This window comes from Ochotona curzoniae, unplaced genomic scaffold (assembly GCF_017591425.1).
Source record: "Ochotona curzoniae isolate NIBS_2020 unplaced genomic scaffold, NIBS_Ocur_1.0 scaffold_2453, whole genome shotgun sequence".
Lineage (NCBI taxonomy): Eukaryota > Metazoa > Chordata > Mammalia > Lagomorpha > Ochotonidae > Ochotona > Ochotona curzoniae.
The window spans coordinates 10,716,964-10,736,985 of NW_024467094.1; the positions used below are offsets into that span (position 1 = coordinate 10,716,964).

At 57.3% G+C, this 20,022-nt stretch overlaps 1 protein-coding gene across 2 annotated transcripts in view; it reads right to left on the reverse strand.

Annotated features, from left to right (window-relative positions):
• The window catches only part of RAP1GAP2 (RAP1 GTPase activating protein 2), a 154,143-nt gene extending 151,159 nt beyond the window's left edge, over window positions 1-2,984 (reverse strand). For both annotated transcript variants that reach the window (XM_041000303.1, XM_041000299.1), the window contains exon 1: window positions 2,861-2,984. In XM_041000303.1, coding sequence (XP_040856237.1) covers window positions 2,861-2,904 — 44 coding nt within the window. In that variant the 5' untranslated portion in view covers window positions 2,905-2,984. The remainder of the gene's footprint in view (window positions 1-2,860) is intronic.
• Between the last annotated feature and the right edge of the window lie 17,038 nt (window positions 2,985-20,022).

Here is a 20,022-nt window from a genome sequence, read left to right on the forward strand (position 1 = left end):
CCTGGATAACTCCTGCCCCAGCAGAGGTCTCTGCAGCCCAGCTTCAGTGACCCAGGACAGGCGGAAAGTCAGTCCAGCCAGCCTTTGGCCTCTGCTTTGAGAAAACACCAGCACCCAGCACCAGGGGCCCTCCTGCTCCGGAGCTGCCAGTCCACCCTGGGAAGCAGGTCCCACCCCGGGGCAGCTCTGACCGCAGACCCCGGTGGGGACGGGCAGGGGTCCTGTGCCGCCCGGACATCCGATGCGTTCATGCTTGCTCCAGACAGTCCTGGCAGTCCTATAGTTTACCTGTCCTCCCTACACACACGTGCAAGGAGGCAGTGCTGGCAGCCTGTAGCTCTAGTGCCTCGTGTGCCAGCCCTTAGGACTGTGAAGAGGCCCACCCTCCTTGACAGGCAGGTGGGCACGACTCCCACTGCCCGTGCTTCCTCTGTGCACCGGCCACAGCCACCAGGGTCACCGGTACTGTCAGTGTGACACTATCTGTGGCACCATCACTGTAGTGTCACCACCATTCTCAGGGTCACTAGAATCCAGCTCCCACCCTCTCACCTCCAGCTTGCCTGAGAGCCCAGAAAGTCCTTTGCAGAAACCCTGTTTATCTCAGCTCCAGCCCCAGCTTCACACACACACACATACATACATGCACTCAGACACGCGCGCGTGCACACACACACAGGGCTGATGGAGAGGACCTGGGCCTTCCCTTTGAAGAACCCTCAGACCTCAGCTGCCAACAGCAAATAGGCAGCACTGAGTCCTGGCCCAGTCCTCCCAGCATCTTCCCCACACCAGCCCTGTGCCTTCCTCAGGGCTACTCGTAGTCTCCAACAAGGGTAACCCCTGGGTCCCTCACCCTCTCCCACCCTAACATCAGACCAAGGGGCCAGCTAGGAATCAGGGACCCAATTCTGCAGGCGCATTGGCCACCAGAGTGACCCCCATTACAACCCCTGGTAACCAACCCACTCAGCTCACTTGTGCCCAAGGAGTCTGAACTCTCACCATGGGGCAAGAACCTTCCCCAAACCCCCCAACATCTAGGGAAACTAAAGCTCGGGAAAGATTTGCCCAGCCAAGCCTAGATCGGAGCCTTAGGGGAGCCCTTTTGATTGCTGGTCAGTCTCCCTCTGGGTCACAGGGGCCCTGCTCCCAAACCCACAACCACGCCTGCCCACAGGGTTCCCACGCCGAGGTGTGGCTCTGGGAGGGCGGGGCCTGTGGTTTTCGCAAGTGGCAAGACAGGCAGCGGCTATGGAGCCGGGTCTCTGCTTTCGCGGGTCCTTCCCTCCTATATTGTCCCCACCCTGGGAAATTCTGCAGCTACTCAAGCATAGCCCAGGCAGCCTCTTCCCTGCCTAGGGACTTATAGCCCCAGGACTGTCACCACCAACTCTCCCCTCACCAACTGTGATGGCCCCGCCCAGCTGGTAGGTACCACCAAGGGTGCCCACACTCAGTTACACCTCCCTTTCTTGCCACCCTACCTTCTAACGCCCTCAGACTTAATGGGCCACATCAAACACCTGCTGAGTGCAAAACCTCCCAACATCTGAGCTTGCCTAGAGCACCACAGTGATTAGAACAGTGCAAAGCTGCCCTCCTGGACCCCATGAACAAAACACTGGGGTCTCCCTCTGCTTCATCTTGGCAGCCCTGGGCAGCCCCACCCATCTCCTGCCTCTCACCTGGCCAGGTGCTCCCTGGGCTGGGGGATCTCAGGCACAGCCCAGCTCCCTGGGTGTCGTCACCTGGGCTGGCAGCAAACTGAGACCCAAACCTTACGTCCTGATGTGTTACCCCATCGGCGCCACGCCTCCCCGACTACCTGAGCCCTGCACCGGCCACACATGTCCATCCCTGAGACAGAATGATGTTTTGTGATTCAAACTCAGGCCCCCAGCCTCAGAAGAGCAGCCACGGGCCCAGGCATCCGGGGTACAGGTGGGCAGGGACAAAGCCTTGCAACGCCTCCCAGGCATCGTCCTACCTTCACTAACCCAGCTCCGGTGAGAGCTGTTCACCAGAGGAACCCAGCACGTTCCCTATCAATCCTTCCTGCTACTCCCACCAGCCCAGCACCTTCCCCGCCAGGAACCCTCAATGCCCCCTGTGTGTCAGGGCCCCAAAGCCCAGGAATTGAAAGGAAACTGATAGTGGAACCCACTACTTCTGCCCCAGCTGCAGGGCTGCAGCACCCGTCAGGAGCCAGAGGGGAGTCTTGGGCCTCAGCGGCCCCACCGCCTGGAACTGCCATCCTGGATGGAAGCTTAGAGGCCGGAGGAGGAGACCAGCAGGAGACTGGAGCTCAAAGCCAGCTGGGTCAGAGAGCCACCTATGGACAGTCCTTCCCCTCCTGCTGCTTCCCAACAGGAGGCGCCCAAGGGGGATCCTTGTACCTTCAGGTCACAGCACTGGCTCAGACAACAGCACCCAGGAGTGCACAGGTGGTCCCACGCAGGGGCACACCCCACACACATGGTCACCAGACCAGCAGCTGCAGTCCCATGCATGCACGCACACGCACACACATACACACAGGTTCAGGGGGGTATCACAGCCTTGCCACCATACAACACACAGGCTCACATGTTCACCCACAGTGACAAACAAGCACGCCCACACTGGTGGCCAGCTCTGGTCTCTCAGGTCCCGGGCAGCCACTCGCCACAGAGGTGCCACTCGCAGTCCCAACGCCCCCCATGCTCCCTGTCTATGGGCATTGGCATCTGAAAGTGTCCCTGTAGGCTAAGGCCACTGCCTGTGTCCCTTCCGTCCTCCATGGCAGCTGTGGAGCCCAGTAGGACTCTACCTCTAGGTCGGCTCCCACCCACGCACCCCTCTCCCATCTGTCACCCACCATCCAAAGCCTCCAAAGGAGACGCTGCGCCTTCTGCCAAACATGGTGTGGCCGTGGGGCCCTGGTCTCAGCAATGGCCCCGGCCGGCCGGCTGCAGTGCAGCCAGCAGGGTGTGTGGGCCAGGGCGCAGGGCGGGGCGCCCAGCGGCTCCTCCTCCGCGCCTGCCCCCAGTGTAGCTTCCTGTGGGTGAGGCTGCAGAGCCTGGGAGGTGCGCCCTGCTGGGGTATGGGGGAGCGGGGGAGGCAGCATGACGGACGCCACCATGGGCAAGCAAGGTCGCACAGCCAGCAGCTTCCCCACGCCCAGAGGAACCCGCAGCTCCGGAAGGGGTTCAGCATGTGAATTGCACCACAGCCTCCAGCAACAGCTGGGTCCACACAGCCCTGGCTTTCCCGGAACCCGCTGGAGGCCCACGGATTCTCCCATTTGCTGCCTAAGCTGGAAAGACAGAGCCTGCTGGAAATCTCAGGGAGCCCTGGGGATGGGGCCCTCACACCCACTTCCTGGGAAGGCCTGAGACAGGGACCCTTCGCTCCCCCCCTCTCAAGAGCCCAGCATACAACAAACACATGCAATCGCACCAGCATGGACACGGACATACGTGTGGGCACGGAGCACATAGGTATGCAAACCCCAATGTGTACACACAGGACGCACTGGCACACATGTGCTCACCTATCAGCAGACAGCAGCACACACAAGTTCATTATGCCAGGCACTAGCAGATCCTGCACACACCCCTGAAACACTCAGACACGCCCACACTGACCCATGGGTGCAGACACATGTGCACACATGCCTGCGAGGTGCTTTCACATGTACCTACTCACACAAGGACACAGATCTGCACTTCTCAGGAACCCTCAAGTATCCCGGAAAGGCAAGCCTTTGTACTGTCACATCCCTTTGCAGGCTGCACAAGATTATCCACTTAAAATCGGCCTCTCTACAGTGGTGGAATTTTGAGTCCCACCTGAGGTGGCCTCAGCAGAGCTAGGCCAGACAATCTCCTGGTCTGGACATTTCCCATCCCTGGCTCCGTGCCAGCAGCACGGGGAGCAGGGGAGACACCTGCAAACCCGCATGTTTAGGGCTCCAGCTAGAACCAGGCAGGGACACAGCAGGTGCACGTTATGGACAGTCCCAGCCCACACTGAGACAGACACAGAGGGGACACATGGCCCATACCTGGCAGCTGCTCAGCAGGGAGTGTGGACACCTTGGGTCCTGCCTACCTGCCCCGCTGCCACTTGGCCTCCCTTGGAGCAAAACTCAGCCGCACTCAACCCACCACAAGAGTCCGATGTGAACACCTGGCCAGGCCTGGACGCCTGGGACATCCATTTCCCTAGCCCCAGCAATGAGCTCATGAGACTTCATAGGACCCAAGGAGAATCAGCCCCAGGACACTGCTGCTCTCTTCCCCCAGGGTCATGGCCAGGTGGGAAAGTAAAGGCTAGCCACAGAAAGGGGAGAGTGGACAGACCCAGAGACACAGGAAAAAGACCTAGCTTTCAAAATATCCAGCAACACATCCTTCCATTTGCAAAGCCAATTGGAGTTAACTTCCTCTCCCTCCCCACTGAAAAGTAGCAACAAGGGGTCCAGCACTGGAACACAGCAGGCCAAGTCCCTGCAGCCCACAGCCGAGCGTGGCTCAAATCTGCGTGGGGTGCTCTGCTGCACCCCAGCTCCCTGCTAACATGCCTAGGAAGGCAGTCAAGTATGGAGCACGTGTTTGAACCCCCACCACCCACATGGGAGGCCCAGATGGCGTTCCAGGCTCCTGGCTTCACCCAGGCCTAGCCCCGACTGTGGCCACTGAGAGAAGTGAGCCAGAAGCTGGCAGATCTTTGTCTGTCTGCTGCTCTGCCTTACAAATAAATAAGTCAGTTCAAAAATAAAAAGTCCTGAGTAGTAAGAACTTGAATAGGAGCACACAGCCCACCCAGCCGCTCCCTGCCTGTCACCTCACCACCACCTCCACCAACATCACCCCCTCCTCCAGGCCAGGCACAGGACAGAGTGCAAAAGACACAGCTCACAGCATCAGCTGGGTGCGGGTGGGGGTGGGCAGAGTCAGGATGAACACCCCAAGGAACACCTCCTCTTCATCATTTGGAGGGCAGTGGGCATCCCTTAGGCACGTGGGAAAGCAGCAGGTCGCTCCCCACTCCCATACTGACCAGCATGAGATCTGGGTTCTGAGGGAGGCACATCGGATTCCCACGGCCCTCACAGGCTCTGGGGACATTCAGGTTGACTCCGAGGCAGGAGACCACCCGGGCCTGGAAGGACCCAGGCTGAAGGCCACACGTCCAAGGCCAGCACCTCAAGGCCTCAGCCATGCCACCCTGAGGCTGGCTTCTCCCACCCAGGTGGGAAAGATGGTCCCAGAGGATGCTCCTGGGAGTCACTGGAGTAGGATCCACAGCATCGGGGGGTCACCTCAGTGTCACCCAGGACAGGACTCCTGGACGCCCAGGGCGAGAGATTTCCCGTGGGCCTGCATTCTACCCCATGAACTCTGGAGGGCGCCAGAGTATCCACAGTCCTCCCCTGGCTCCCCTTCCCCCAGCTCAGCTCCGAGCTGTGTGGCCTGGGGCCAGTTGGGTAACCTCTCTGGATCTCAGCTTTCGCCTCCCTGCCCTGGCCTGGCAGTTTAACAAGCCGTGATTATCACCTGCCCAGTCTCTCTCAGCTTCCTGGGGCCTCCCCTTAGTCCCCCCCACAAGCCCTGGCGGTAACCTCAGTTCCTCTTCTGAGCAAGAGGCCCCAGGCTCTCTGGGAAGCAGGGTGAACCCAGAGAAAGGGGAAGCACTGTGAGGACCCAGCACAGCCCTCCTGCATGCCTTCCACCACAAAGCACAGCCCGCCCCCCACCCCCCAACCCCACCCCCCACCCCCGACGGCTTCAGGCCCCAGGGCCTCCTCTTTGACTCAGCAGGCAGTCAGTCGGTCAGCATGGAGGTGAGGACAAACCCTGGGAAGAAGGGGGCAGGGCAGCCCCTGTGTCAACCAGTGTGGACCTGACCCGTGGCTCCTCTCCGACATTGCCGTGGGTGACTTGGGAGGTGCAGGCAGCCGGCCCGCACTACACAAGACAACACGGAGACCCAGAAAGGTGCCCTGACAGCTTCCCAGCCCGGGAGAGGCAGTGCTGATAGGGTGGGGGACAGTGGAGTGGGCCCTGACTGGCTCTCACGTCCTCCAGGGCCCAGGCAGGCTGCAGGACTGTGTTCCCATTTTAAAAGCGGGGAGAAGGACACGGAGGTGCCTGGCTGGGTAGCGGTAACGCAGGGTCCGACTGCAGACCCAGCTCCCAGGCACTGCCCTGCTGCACCATTCATGGGGAGGCAGCAAGCACCAGCAGCAGAAGTGCCACCCCCAGGACCCCCTGCATGGATGGGAAGACTGAGGCTCTGCCTGTGACGCAAACTCAAGTGCAGAGAGAGAACTGTGAGAACTTCCTCCAACCTCCTGCCCCCAGGAGCTTTCTTTGAATGAGGGCAGGCAGGGTCCCCTCCAGCCACAGCCCGGTCTCAGAGACTTCAGAAACAGGCAGAACTGAGAAAGTTGGCTGGGCCCAGCTCCTGCCAGCAGCAGCCTCAGCTCCTAGGTGACCCCTGGCCCGCAGGGCAGGGGGAAAGGCTGGGACAGCGCAGTTTCCTCTGCTCGGGTAACTCAGACCTCACAGCCCCCAGTGGAGGTGAAGATGAGACAAGCTGACCGGCCAGCCACAGGAAGCCGAGGAAACAGATGCCTGAGAAGGGCAAGGGCCCTGGATGGCACAGAGTCGCTGAGCCCAGCTCCTCCCTCCCCCAAGCTCCTGCCCCCAACCCATCACCCTCATCAGACAAGAGACTACAATGGGCCTCTGCTCTTCCTGAGCCAGCAGAGAGAGAGAGAGAGAGAGAGACATGCCAGGGAGCTGGGGGCAGTTTGGTGGGTGCTGGGCACAACCATGAATCCATACCTCAGGGTCACAAATAGCTCCTGGCATCTGCATGACGAGGGGTAGTCTGTGGAGCCCCCTGCTCTCCCAGGAGCCCAGCTGGATCCCCATTGCACGAGGTCTGAAAAGCAAGACGGTGGCAAGAAAAGCAATGCAGGAAGATGGCTTGTGAAAACAGGTTTGGAGGTATGCCCTGGCCACACAATTGATACTGACTTGTTCATGAAGGCCAGGCTACCCAGAGCCTCTAGCAATGCATGGCCATGGGCCACACAAGCCACAAAGATTACCCCTGAAGAAGGCAATAATAGGAGGCTGGCCTTGTGGCAGAGCAGGTAAAGCTGCCGCTTGGGATACCAGCATCCCACATGGGTACCGGTTCAAGTCCTGACTGCTCCATTTCCAGCGCAGCTGCCTGCTCACGGCCTGGCAAAAGCAGCAGAGGATGTCTCAAGGACACCTGCACCAACACGGGAGACATGTTACAGGCTCCAAGCTCCTGGCATCAGGCCGACCCCTCCCTTGCCTCTGCAGCCATCTTGGAAGTGAACCAGTGGATGGAAGAGCTCCCTCTCTGTAACTCTGCCTTTCGAATGAACAGAAAATAAATAATCAAGATAAATAAAATAGATCAGGAATGTACCAGGCATGAGACCTAGTTGGGGTATATGATGAAAGCCCACTCTGCTGGGGTGACCTTGGGAGACCGGGCCTCAGGCTCTACATCTGTAACATGGGAATAACAGTGGCACCTCCTCTGTGCGCCGTGGGAGAAGTGAAGGGGTTAACCACGTGTGGGGCCAGGCCCAGACCTTCAGGTGGCTAGCGAGTATGACCGCTAAAGTCCTCATCGCACCTTTCCAGGTGGGGCCAGGTCACCTGCAGCTCTAACATGTTCCCCAGAGAGTCTGGCTGGGTAAGGAACTCGAGAAGGAAGATACGGCAGTTTCCCCTCATCAACGACAGCCCTGGAGCTGCCTGTACGAAGGCTTGGGCACTCGGGGCTGTCTGAGGGGCTTCTCACTAGAGGGGCTCACATAGCTCACACCTCCCTCCAGCAGCCCACCCACCCCGCACCCTGCATGAGCCTCGGGGTGGGCACTGGCACCCTCTACAGGCAAGCTTGGATAGTGCAGGGAGGAAACTTGGCAGCCTGGCTGTCCTCTGGCAGAAGGATTGAGGGATGGGGTAAGTTCTCTGTGGGGCAAAGGACAAACAATGTCCTCCTGACCACAGACCACACGGACTCCAGCCCTGGTTCTGACTTGAAGTGCAACTGTGGCAAACCATTTAAACTCCCTCCACTGGGGATTTCTGATTTGCCTGTATTTAGGCATGTAAACATATATGTATTTACTCATACATTCATTTGCCCAGGGCCAAGACCTTTTGGATCACTTGTCAAATTCCCACAACAGCTAGGGCTGGGCCTGGCTGAAGCCAGGAGGCAGCAATTCCCTAGGGGGAACCCCATCTGGGCAGCAGGGACCCAAGAACTTGAGCTATCATTGCCTCCTGCCTCCCAGGGCACACATGAACAGGAAGCTGGAAACAGAAAAGGCAAAGTTGGACTTGAACCCAGGCATTCCTGGTGGCCCCCCTTGGCAGCCTGCTAAGCACTCTGCCACACAGCTATGCCCACTCAGGAATTCCATCTGTGTGGAAACCAGATTGGCCATACTCTGCACTGCACTCCCTCTTCACCACAACAGGACTCTTTCCTGGCACAAACTCGGGGTGCACAGCATGAAGACGGAGGTCAAAGACTTGGCCTGGTGGGGGGTTGGGGGGATCGCTTCTACTAGGCTGAAGTTCCCGCAGATGTGTGTGAGAGCTGAGTGTGTGGTGGGCAGGGACGGGTTGGGCCATAAGCATCCATTGGTTTGCAATAGGAGATGGAGCTGGAGACAGAACTAACCAGGCAACTGCAGCCACCAGTCTGCGTGCAGGCTGAAATGCGTGAGGGATGGAGCCAGACCCTGCACTAGCTGAACACACAAGTGTCAGGTCTGGAGTCACTTCTAGCAAGGTTTCTTTGGGGAAATTCCTCCCTCCAAAATGGACTGATGGTCTCCAAACTCCACCACAGGATCTGCGGTCTGACCATGGAGTGCATGTGTCAGAGCTGGGCCTCCTCAGTGGCTAAAGTCTGTGCAGTGGACAGCATGACCAGAGGCACACAGGGGACATGACAGATCACTGAGGCCTGCAGAGAACATCTGGTACCATGGATGACAGAACAAATGGGACAGCTCCCCCAACCAAGTGCTGAAAGCAACTGGGCAGGTGAAGACTCCAAAGTGGACCATGTCAGTCAATGCAAGGACTTCCTCAACCTTGGAGCAAAATGAAATACACAACACCTCAGAACTGCTGAAACCACTTGGGCAGTACCCTCAGAACACGCTCCACACTGGGGACCCTCGGGTGACATTGAGTGGCCATCCCACATCCCCGGGTACCGATCAGGTTAGGCTGCTGGGAGCAGCCCTCTCCCATTCTCTCCACCCTTCCTCCAGATACAGGAAAAAAATTTTTTTTTGGAAATATTTTTCTCATCCGCTTTCCCCATTCTTCAACCCGTCCCTGATTAGACCTGTGTCTGCCAGGCCACGGACACTCATTAAGTGCCACTGACACCGCTCCAAGGGAAGGCGGGGTCTGTGTCCCCAGCCCGTGGGTGGGTGCAGGTCTGGGGCCTGGCCCCATTTCATCATTTCCAAGGCTGGGCTAGAAGGCATGAAGTGGCTTCTGCCAGGCCTAGCTCAAGGACTTTCACCTTTTAAAGAAATTATTAATTATTATTTATTTATTTATATTACAAAGGCAAATTTACCAAAAGAAGGAGAGACAAAAAGAAAGATCTCCTGTCCACTGGTTTACTCCCCAAGTGGCCACAATGGCTGGAACTGAGCTGACCCAAAGTCAGGAGCCAGGAGCTTCTTCCAAGTCTCCCATGAGAGTGCAGGGTCCCAAGGCTTTGGGCCATTCTCGACTACTTTCCCAGGCCACAACCAGGGAGCTGGATGGGAAGTGTAGCAGCTGGGACATGAAACAGCAGCCATATGGGATCCCAGTGCTTTCAAGGTCAGGATTTAGCCACTGAGCCATTGTGCCAGGTCAAAAGCCTTTCAGCTTAGCACAGCCACCTGCTGTGACAAAGTCCACGCAGCACAAGCAGAGAGCACATAGAGAGGTTCCTAGGGAAGCAGCTGAACCCCACACCTACAGTCATCAGCCAGTGCCAGACTAGGGCAATCAGGCCTCTGGGCCATTGCAGCACTGAGGCCATGGTCTGCCCCCAGATGATGCCCCGTGGGAAGGACAGGAGTTGGCCCTGCTGGGCCCTGTCAAGACCACAGGTCCATTGACAAAACACACTTTGCACACCATAAGCTTTGGGTGGTTTAGTACACAGCATTAGATCAGCCCAACAACGGCAGGACTTATATTGCTGGCCGCTCCACCATGGTCCCTGCTGTATGACAGACTGCATAGGGATGAGGCATCTAGTGGGGTCCCCGGAGCCCCAGAGACTAATAAGAAACAGAGTCAGCAAAAGGGAAGGGCATATAAACAGAGAGGCATCAGGAAGCCTTCTCACAGCTACCCTGGAGCCCAGGCCACTGGGATTGGGAGGTGGGGCACATCCTCCCCAGAGCTGACTGGCACACAAGTTGCCTCCACCCCTGACTCAGCTCTTCAACTCAGGGTACACGCGCATCACCCACGAACAGCTCAGCAAGGGTCCTGAACCCCCAGCAGCCAGAGATTAGAACACTTTCCTCAAAGAAGAGGGCAAGCCAGGGGCAGAGAGCCTGGAGGGAGAAGTGGGCAGAGTGGAAGATTCATGGGGCCTGGGGAAGCCAGAAACTCTACAGAGAGCAACTGAGCAGCACCCGCTCACCGGACAGACTCCCACTCTGGCACCAGGAGAGCAGCCAGTAGGTGGCCCATGCCCTGCTCAGAGCGACTCTGGACTCCCAGGCAGAGCTATGCAGCACCGCAGACAGCAACAAACCACGCACAGACCAAGCATGGGTGCCCACAGAGGCATACCTCTGTCTGCTTGCCTACCTGTCACTCGTTCCTGCTCTTGCTCAATGCCAGTCATTGAACCCTATCTGCTGCCATCTGCTGCCCAGGTTGAGCAGGGCCCAGTCAGCACAGGCCCAACCTGGTGCAGGAAGGAGACTGGTATGCTAAACTAAGAAAGAAGGTAGATACCAGCTGGCCCTGAGAACAAGATGCAGGCCCAGAACCAGACCCTGGCAGGGACCAGGGGCTCAACACAACCTCCAGTTCAGGCCTTAAGCCTGGTCTCGACATCCTTCGACGTCCCTGCAGCTGTTTTGTGTTGTGAGCAGGTGGACAGCAGTGCCCATCTGGAAAGCCTGAAAGATAACAGCAAACAGAAAAACAAAGACACAGAATGCTAGGTGCAGCACAGCTGGTGGAGATCAAACACTGCTGGGGTCCGTGTGATGGGTGTGGAAGACAGGAAGGTGTGAAGAGTATCGTTCCATTGCAGGTAGGGTCGCAAGGAACTTTCCGCTGTGTGGCAAGGCCTGGTCTCTACAACACCTGAATGCAGCTCTGCCTCCCTTTGCATGGACACCGGACAACCCCGCTGAGTATTCTGTAATCTATGTAGGCATTGCCTGCCTCTGCGGAGTTATTGTTAAATATCAATAGGAACTTAGAAGCTAATGTTGCTGGTTTTTAGCCAAAGAGCTATTATCTCTGTTAGGGCTGCATCCTGTGGCAATATGCTAATCAAGGGTGCTAACTCCCCTTTTGATCCTATGCTAATCAAAGGTGTTCTGTCTTCAGGTGTAGTGGGAATCTATTCTTTCCCTCTTTCTTTGATCTTTTAGGTCCCTTCCTTCCTTGACTATCTCAAGACCAAGCTGTAAAGTAATTGTGGTAGGAATGTGTTAGTGATTGATATGCACCATCTATTGAGAACCTTTTCCTAGCCAGGCGCCAGGTGCCAGGCACCAGGTGGTTAACATTCTAGCCTTAGGTGAAACAAATGGCAGAGTTATCTTTGGAAACACCCACTTGACCATGACGTAAAAAGTCTGAGCCAGAGTTTGATTTTGTATAAATAAAGCGGACAGCTTTTGTGCGTGGTCCATTATGATGATGAAGAGTTACTAGTGGTCCGTCTCTTTCTCTTTCTTTCTTTGGGCCTCATCCACGCACCCTTCACGAGTTCCGAACTCAGCTGGAGCTGGACTCCGGCAAAACACAACATAGGACTGCCCACCAGACAGGCATCAAAGCCCTGACACAAGGTGTGGGCCGGAGATCAAGACAGACCCTTTCGCAAAGGTGAGCACGGGGGCCAGTAAAGCTGCTGCCTGCGGCGCTGACCTTCTATATGTATGCCAGTTGCTCCACTTCAGACCCAGCTCCCTGCCAAGGCACCTGGGAAAACAGCGAAGCATGATCCAAGCGGTTTAGCCCCCCTGTACCCACGTGGGAGCCCTGGAAGAAGTTCCTGGCTCCTGGCTTTGGCTCAGCCCAGTTCTGGCTATTGCAACCATCTGAGGAGTGAACCAGCAGATGAAAGATTCTCTCTGTAGCTCCGTCTTTCAAATAAATAAATATTTCTTTGTTAAGTGAGCTGATGAAGAGAATGACACTACAGTTTAACTGATGGATTGAATTTAAAGACAGAGAGAGACAAATAGAGACCTCCCATCCATGGCTCACTCCCTAAATGCTGGAGCTCAGCTGGGTCCAAATCAGGAACTAAAGTAGGTCTGTCTCGTGGGTAGCACACTCCAGTGTGCCGTGTGCTGCAGCCATCATCACTGCCTCCCAGGGGGTGCATGAGTGGGGAGCTGGAATGGAAAGCAATGCCAGGACCGGAAGCTGGCACCCTGACATGGATCCTAACCACTGCATGAAATGCCTCCATGCCTGTCTGCTTTTATGTTTTACTAAACTAATTAAGAACCACGCACACACAGTCGCAGAGGTCTTCAAATGACTGAAGGGGGACAGCAGTTACTACAGCCCCCAGCCTAGGCTGGGTGTAACCTTGCCCATAGGCACAGCGGTGGACATGGCGGCGACCTTTGCAATGCCAGCCGGAGCAGCCTGTGCGCCAGCAGGAGGCAGCTGGGCACCTTCCCTGCTGTGTGACCTCCCCCGGAAAGGGCGGCACGTTGCTCAGAGATAGAGGAGGGCAGGAAGACAAGGGCTGCCTGGTGCCATGGCAACAGGCCTTGGCAGAGGCACGGCACACCTTCTCCCATCAACACTCATGGCAGGACCTAAGAGTCTGCCGACAACACGCCTGCTGCCAGAGACAGCTGGAGGCCCAGGAGGAACTGGTGGATACGCTGGGCAGACCAGGGAGTGGGGAGGCTTGTGGATCTGGACTTCAGCCCCAGCCAATGCTCATCCCTGCCTTCCCTTCCTGTCGCTGCCCCTGGCACCCATGCTGCGTGACTCACCCGCCAGCCCTGGTACCTCTAGCATTCCCAGCCAGCTCCTGCCACCTGCTCCCCCTCCCTCCCTGCTCTGGGTTTTCTCTATCCTTGCCTGCCCACTGCCCTGCCCTCCCCACTCTGTGGCCCAGACCAGTGCCCACGACCATCTGCCAGCCCTAAACACCACATGCACTCTCTCCTCACTCTTCCCTCAAGCTGCTGCTCCCCGCGGCATCCTCTGCCCACTGCTGGGTTCCCATGTCCTCCAGTAGATAGAGCCCCAGGCAAAGAACACCTGAGCGGCAGACACAGGGTAGGGCATCGCTGGTCCGCAGAACCAGGAAACAGGGTCATGGCCACAGGGGGACTGGCCAGTTTCAGAGTCGGCCCTTGAGCCCAGTTTCCACAACCAGGAGGATGGGGCTGTTTGCAGCTGGGTGAATGACTATCCAAGTCCCCAGAATGCACGATCTTCCTAGCTGTACAAAATCAGCCCAAGCGGGGAGTCCTTGAAACTAAGGAAACTAAGGCTCCAGCTAGCCCGACCCCATACCCCAAGCCACGCACATGGCACAGTGGACACCTCAGCACCTGGGTGGCCCCATCTGTGCAGTGTGGGAAGCCCACAGGAGCACATGTCTACACAGTCATCAGACGCGCCCAGCAAGGACACACTTAAGGGATAAATGCTGCCTTATTTTGGCCCCTGGCAGAGCAGCTCCGGAGCTCCCACCAGTAGGCTCGTCGGAACACCACTCTGGATGGCACAGGGCGGAATCGGAAGCACAATAGCCGGGGATGCCCCTCTCCCCAACCTCCTCATTCCTCCTGCAGCCAGTAAGCCATCCTTGCCATCCTTGCTTGGGTTCAGCTCTGCGGGGAACCCAGCATGTGGGTAGCAGGGCTGTGATTCGCATCCAGGTCTAAGGGACGGTGCAAGTGTGAGCTCCATGCTGACCCACTGTCTGCCCTGTAGCTGCTGCCACCCACGCCCAGGGTCCTCTCCCTTGAGATCCAGGGCACTGTGAGTCACTGAGGCTCTGTCACACTTGATGAACAGACCACAGGAGAAGGAGGAAGCGGGCTATGAGGCTGAGATGCCAGCTCCTGCCGAATTTCAGCCCCGGGTGACCCAAGGACACCTACTTGAAGCAGCTGCTTTGGCCCAGAAGCACCAACCTCAGGGGCCAAGAGTGGCTGCTAAAGCTCTTTTATTCCAGCTTCCCATCCACCTGACATAGGCCGCTCAAGCCCCACCTACCCTCACCAAAATCTGGAAAAGGAGGTTGCCTGGAGGTGAGAACGCAGCCTCCCCCAATACCTGCCCAGGTCACAGAGAAGCACCACCCAAGCCACCCCAGGTCCTCAGGGCGACTGGGCTTCCCAGCCCTGGGCAGCTGGATGAGCTGCACCCTCAACCAGCAGCAGGAAGAAGCATGGGGGGACATCAACTCCTCCCTCATCCTCCCCTTGGGAAACCCGAGGCATACGGGCTTTAAGGGATGGGGTTTCAGGGTCCCAAAGGATGCGAAGAACCCAAACCCTGGAGCCAGGCTAGAACAGCTCTGTCATTCCCTGGAGAAGCTACTCCCATGGGGGCCCAGGACTCAGACAGACACTGACTGCCACGCCCGGATCCCACGCACATGCGAATGCCCAAAATGCGAATGCCCTTGGGGTTTGACAGGAAGGGGAGGGCACTACAGAAAACAGGGAGTGAAGAAGGGGATCCCCGGCCAGCATCCAGGGACAAGCACCAGCGGCAGGTGGCAAAGTCGGAGTGCAGTCCACCGCGATTCCAGAGACACCCTCCCCCAGCCCCGCGTGCACCTCCCTGCCACCCCTGCCAGGAACCTACCAGCAGCCTCTGACTGGAAGGTGGTGGAGGCCCCCCTGCCAGCAGCAGTCAACGACAACAGTAGAGTGCCTCTCCCTGCCATTAGACACTTTGGGAATGAGGATAAGGTGGGGTTGATGCCTTTCCAAGGGAGTGAGAGGGTGAGGAAATGAACCGACCCTGAGGACAGGTCCCCTGGGAATTCTGGCGCTCTTCCTTGCACGACCACCTGTAAGCATCCCACCATCTGGGTCGGTGTCTCGTGCCAGACTTTGCCCAAAACCTAACAACATCTCTTTCGCCCTCCAGCAAACAAGCACGCACGCATTCACGCACACCCCGAGCAGAGACACGCTGGGTGCAGGGCCCCACCCCGCACGGATTTCTGAGGACAGTCGCCCTCCTCCCAGACAGAGCCCGGGGCGCCCAGAGCGGCGCTCACCCGCTCCCTGCGCACATCCGCACTCCAAACTGCGCACTCCCATGCCACGATTCCTCGCCTGGGATTCGCGTCCCGACACAGGCTGGCTGGTTGGGATGACAGCTCAACCCGGAGCCACTGACCTTTTTACTCCCCGGCGTGGAGGTAACGTCAGCGGGCGGCCCTCCTCGGCTCACCCTGCTAGCTGGTTGAGAATCACGAGTCCAGCCCTCTCCCTCCGCACCAAAGCCCCCTCCTGCTCGGCGACGCCGGGGTCCCCCGCAGCCCGCCCAGTCGCGTGCACCGTCACCGCGGCGCGCACACGCGCACGCCGGCCCGGCGGCTCGGAGCGCACAAAGCTGAACCCCTCGCTCGCCCGCAGCCGCCCGCACACCTGACAAACGCGCCCGTAGCGGCCAGAGTGGCGCACACGCAGCACGAAGCCCGGGGCCCGCCCGAGGCACGGTCCTCCGGCCGCCGCCCGCACCTACCTCGCTCTCCCGCCCCTCGCCTCGCCGCCGGCGCGTCTGCCACCCGGCCCGCACCCTGATCCCGACGGCGTACGCCCTGGGTTGCCCGGCGCTGCTGCTGCCGCGCAGCCGCCCGGGAGGCGGGAGCCGGGGGCGGGAAGGCGCCGAGGGCGGGGGTTCAGCGGGTCCTGAGCCCTCGCCCGCCCGCCGTGGGGACGCCGGCGTGTCCGCTGCCAGAGACCTGCTCGGGGCGGCTGCTCCGGAACAAAGGCGCGGGGCGGGGCAGGCGCGCCCAGGGTCCCCCGGGGAGACCGAGACTGAGCAGCCCACCTGCTCACCGGGGTTCCTGGAGGATGAACCAGGGCAGTAGGGAACGGAGATGCAGAAAGACCCTCGGGCTTCTGGATATTTTGGGGAGTTCTGGGGCGCCCTCCAGCTCTCTTCCAGAGGGGACACTGTGAGGCCCAGGACTTGGCCGAGGGGAGGCTCAAGGGCTGCCCTCTGCCTTGGCCCTGCAGCCTGGAGCTGCCCTCCCAGCTTCTGCCAAACGGGGGGGGGGGGGTGGCCTCCAAACTTAAAGGCGTGGGGGGGTCCTCTGGCCAATATTTGGGAGGCTGGCCTCGGACCACTGCTCCCACACACACACCCGGCCCGGGGCTGGGAGACTCCCTCCCTCTAGGGACAGCCTCGCCCAGCTCTGAGTGCTAGAGAGCCGTTGAACACTTGCACCAGTGCAAATCTTCCTCACCACGGCCTGACCGGATGGCTCCTTGCTTCTAGAATACACTGAGGACTTGATGCTGGCAGTCCTTCCCTAACCCCACAGAAAGATCCCTTCTCCCCATGTTCTATGCCTTGTCCCCTCAACAACCTCACCAGCTGGCCGCTGTACTTCCAGGACTCCAAAGTCGCTTTCTCAGAGAAGCCAGAGTCCCCACACAGTGCCTCGATAGGGGCAGGTGCCCAAAGCCCCCTACTCCCATCCTCTAGATGGACACTGGGAGGGATCTGGGAATGCCAGGCCTTCCCATGGTCTCACTTCAGACCCTCTCCAACCTCTTGCAGCCCCAAGATGTCAGCACTATCCTTGGTAAACACCCAAACCACACGGCCCCGCCCCAGCCTACACAGAATCCCCTACACAGCTGGGATTCCCTCTGCGCGCTGCCCCAAAGCAGAGTCAGAGGTCAACACCAACTTCTCTGGCCTGGCAGTTACGACTCTGTGTCCTGTATCAGAGTCCTGGCTTCAATTCCCAGCGCCAGGAATGACTCTTTTTAAATTTTTATATATTTTTTTAAATTCATGTCTCCTTTATCCCCATTAAACTGTATCTATCTGGGAGATGGCAAACCAGAGATGGCACCAAGTCGTCCGCCATCCGCTTCTTCCTAAAAAGATTAGCCCCAAGGCCAGTGTGGCGGCAAAACCTCCCCTGTGGGAGTGGCTGCTCAGCCTCCAGCTCTGCTTCCCGGAGGTGTACTTGAGAGGGCAAGGGGGCTGGCTCAGGTACACTGGCTTAGGACACTTCCATCCATGTGGGAAACCCTTACGGAGTCCCAGGCTGTTGGCTTCAGCCTGGACAAGCCCTGGCCAATGGAGCCATTTAAATTATTAGGCCATGCCACCAGCCACTATCAAATAAATCTTTTTGAAAATAAAGCAAATTAACATGTTCTTGGATCTATGGCTGGATCTTGTCAATCAGTAGACCTTGGAAAGATTTTTCTCATTCCTAAAGCAACGAAACCAACAACTTCTCAGAACTATCAAAAGTGTCACTCAAGTGACACCCTTGGAATATTCTTCCCCACGTTGTGGTCTCTAACGCTTCATCAGATGACCGTCCCCCGTGCTTGGGTGTTGATGTAGTTTGACAGCAAGGACACCTTCTGTACCTGATCCTCCCAACCCTAATCAGATGTCCACACCTATGTCAACCATTAAACAATATTAAAAAGAAATGTTTAAAAAAAATTTAAGGGATCTGGCACAGTAGCCTGGTGGTTAAAGTCTTCACCTTACATGCATAGGGATCCCAAATGGGTGCCGGTTCCTGTGCAGGCTGCTACACTTCCCATCCAGCTCCCTGCTTGTGGCCTGGGAAAGCAGTCGAGGACGGCCCAAAGCCTTGGGACCCTGTACCCGTATGGCAGATGCAGAAGCTCCTGGCTTCAGATCAGCTCAGCTCTGACTGCTGTGGCCACTTGGGGAGTGAATGAAGGGATGGAAGGAAGATCTTTCTTTCTCTTTCCAATACTGCTTTCCAATAAAAATAAATACCTCTTTAAAATAACTTTTTAAAAATCAAAGTGTTTATTTCTGGAATCTTCCGTTTACTATTCAGTGGTTGGCTGCATGTCACTGAGACTGCAGAAATATGCAGATCTGTGAGGATGACTGTTCTAGACTTCAGACATGGACCTGGAACCCAGCCCCCAAGGCATCTTAGGTCTCGGTTCTGCCATCTCCCCTGCTGGGGCGAACACCCACGTTCCTGCAGTGTCACCAGCAGGCTATGCACGCCCTTCCTCAAGTCACTGACACACAGTGAGCACTGACTCAGTGAGTCGGCTCCCAGCAGCCCCACTCCTCAACTGCCCCAGCTGTGCCCTCCCCCCGTCCACACCCCCCTGTGTCTACCTGCAAGGAACCTGACGGAAGGACAAGACAATTGCTTGCTGAAATTCAGAATCCTCATCTCCTGTTCCACCACCCCCAATGTAACTAGTCATCCAAAATATCAACCAGAACAGCGACCGAGCTTCCCCAGGCAGGGCAGGTTCTCACCAGCTCTCACCCTCTCGGCTCATCATTCCGGTGCTTCTTGCTCAGAAACCCTGTCTCCCATAACCAACTCTAACCTTGACTGTGCTGTTGCCACATGCACATAGTTACGGCTTGTGGATGTCATCTCCTTCCTGTCTGGGAAGGTAAAAAGTCCCAGCCAGCCTTTGGACACATGCCTTATTCTTTGAGAGGCGCTGTGTTTGTTGCTTGCCACTTATGGTCACGTAACCTCTGCCTCAGTTTCACCATCCGGGGAGAACAAGAGTATCTAGGTGGTAGCGCTGCTGGGAGCATGAAACTCATTTATTCCTGCAAAGCATTTACACCACGACACATACTAAGCACTGCAAATAATAATAACTACTGTGAAGGCTGGCGTTGTGGCACAGCACATTAAGTGCCACCTAAAAGGCCAGCATTCCATATCAGAGAGTCAGTTTGAATCCTAGCCACTCCACTTCTGATTCAGCTCGTTGCTAACACACCTGGGAAGGCAGCAGATAATAGACCAAGTGGTTAGACCCTTGTGTCCACAAGGGAGAGCTGGATGGAGTTCCAGGCGCCTGGCTTCAGCTATTGCAGCTAATTGAACCAACAGATGGAATGCAATCTCTCTTTCTATCTCTCCTCCTCTGTGTGTAACTCTGATGTTTATGCACTTATTCACTCATTCACTTACTTCTAAAATAAATTTCACTCTTGCCTCAAGTTTTCAGAGTTCTTCTCTTTTCTTTCCACTACCTAAAACCCTATCCCTGTCATTCTGGCACTTTGTCTGATCACTTGTCCCTCAACACCAAGAATGCCCACACGGCCATGGTCACCCCTCACTGGGCAGAACTGGAACCACAGCAGCCGTCTACCTTGCTGCTTCTCGTACATTCTCAGACGACCAGTGAGAGATGCTCCTCCCTGCTGTCGGCTCAGCAGGACCCCTGGCAGAAGCTGGTGAAGCTGAGAAGACAGACCCAAGGTCAAGTCTGGCAGAGACTTTGGGAGGGGTCATGGCTGATGCTGGGCTGTCCAGAATGGCCCTGTGGGTCCTGCTGACACGTTCACACCTATCCACGGTGCACCAGGAATCTGCTCACCCCCCATGCACTCCTACCCTACCCCACGCCATCCCCAGGATCCCAGGCAAGGATGGCAAGGATGGCTCCACCCAGGTCAAAGCAGGGCTGCCCAGAAAGCTGGCAGTGCCCGTTCCCTCTTAAAGGGGAGCCAGCTGGTCTCCAGGTGAGGG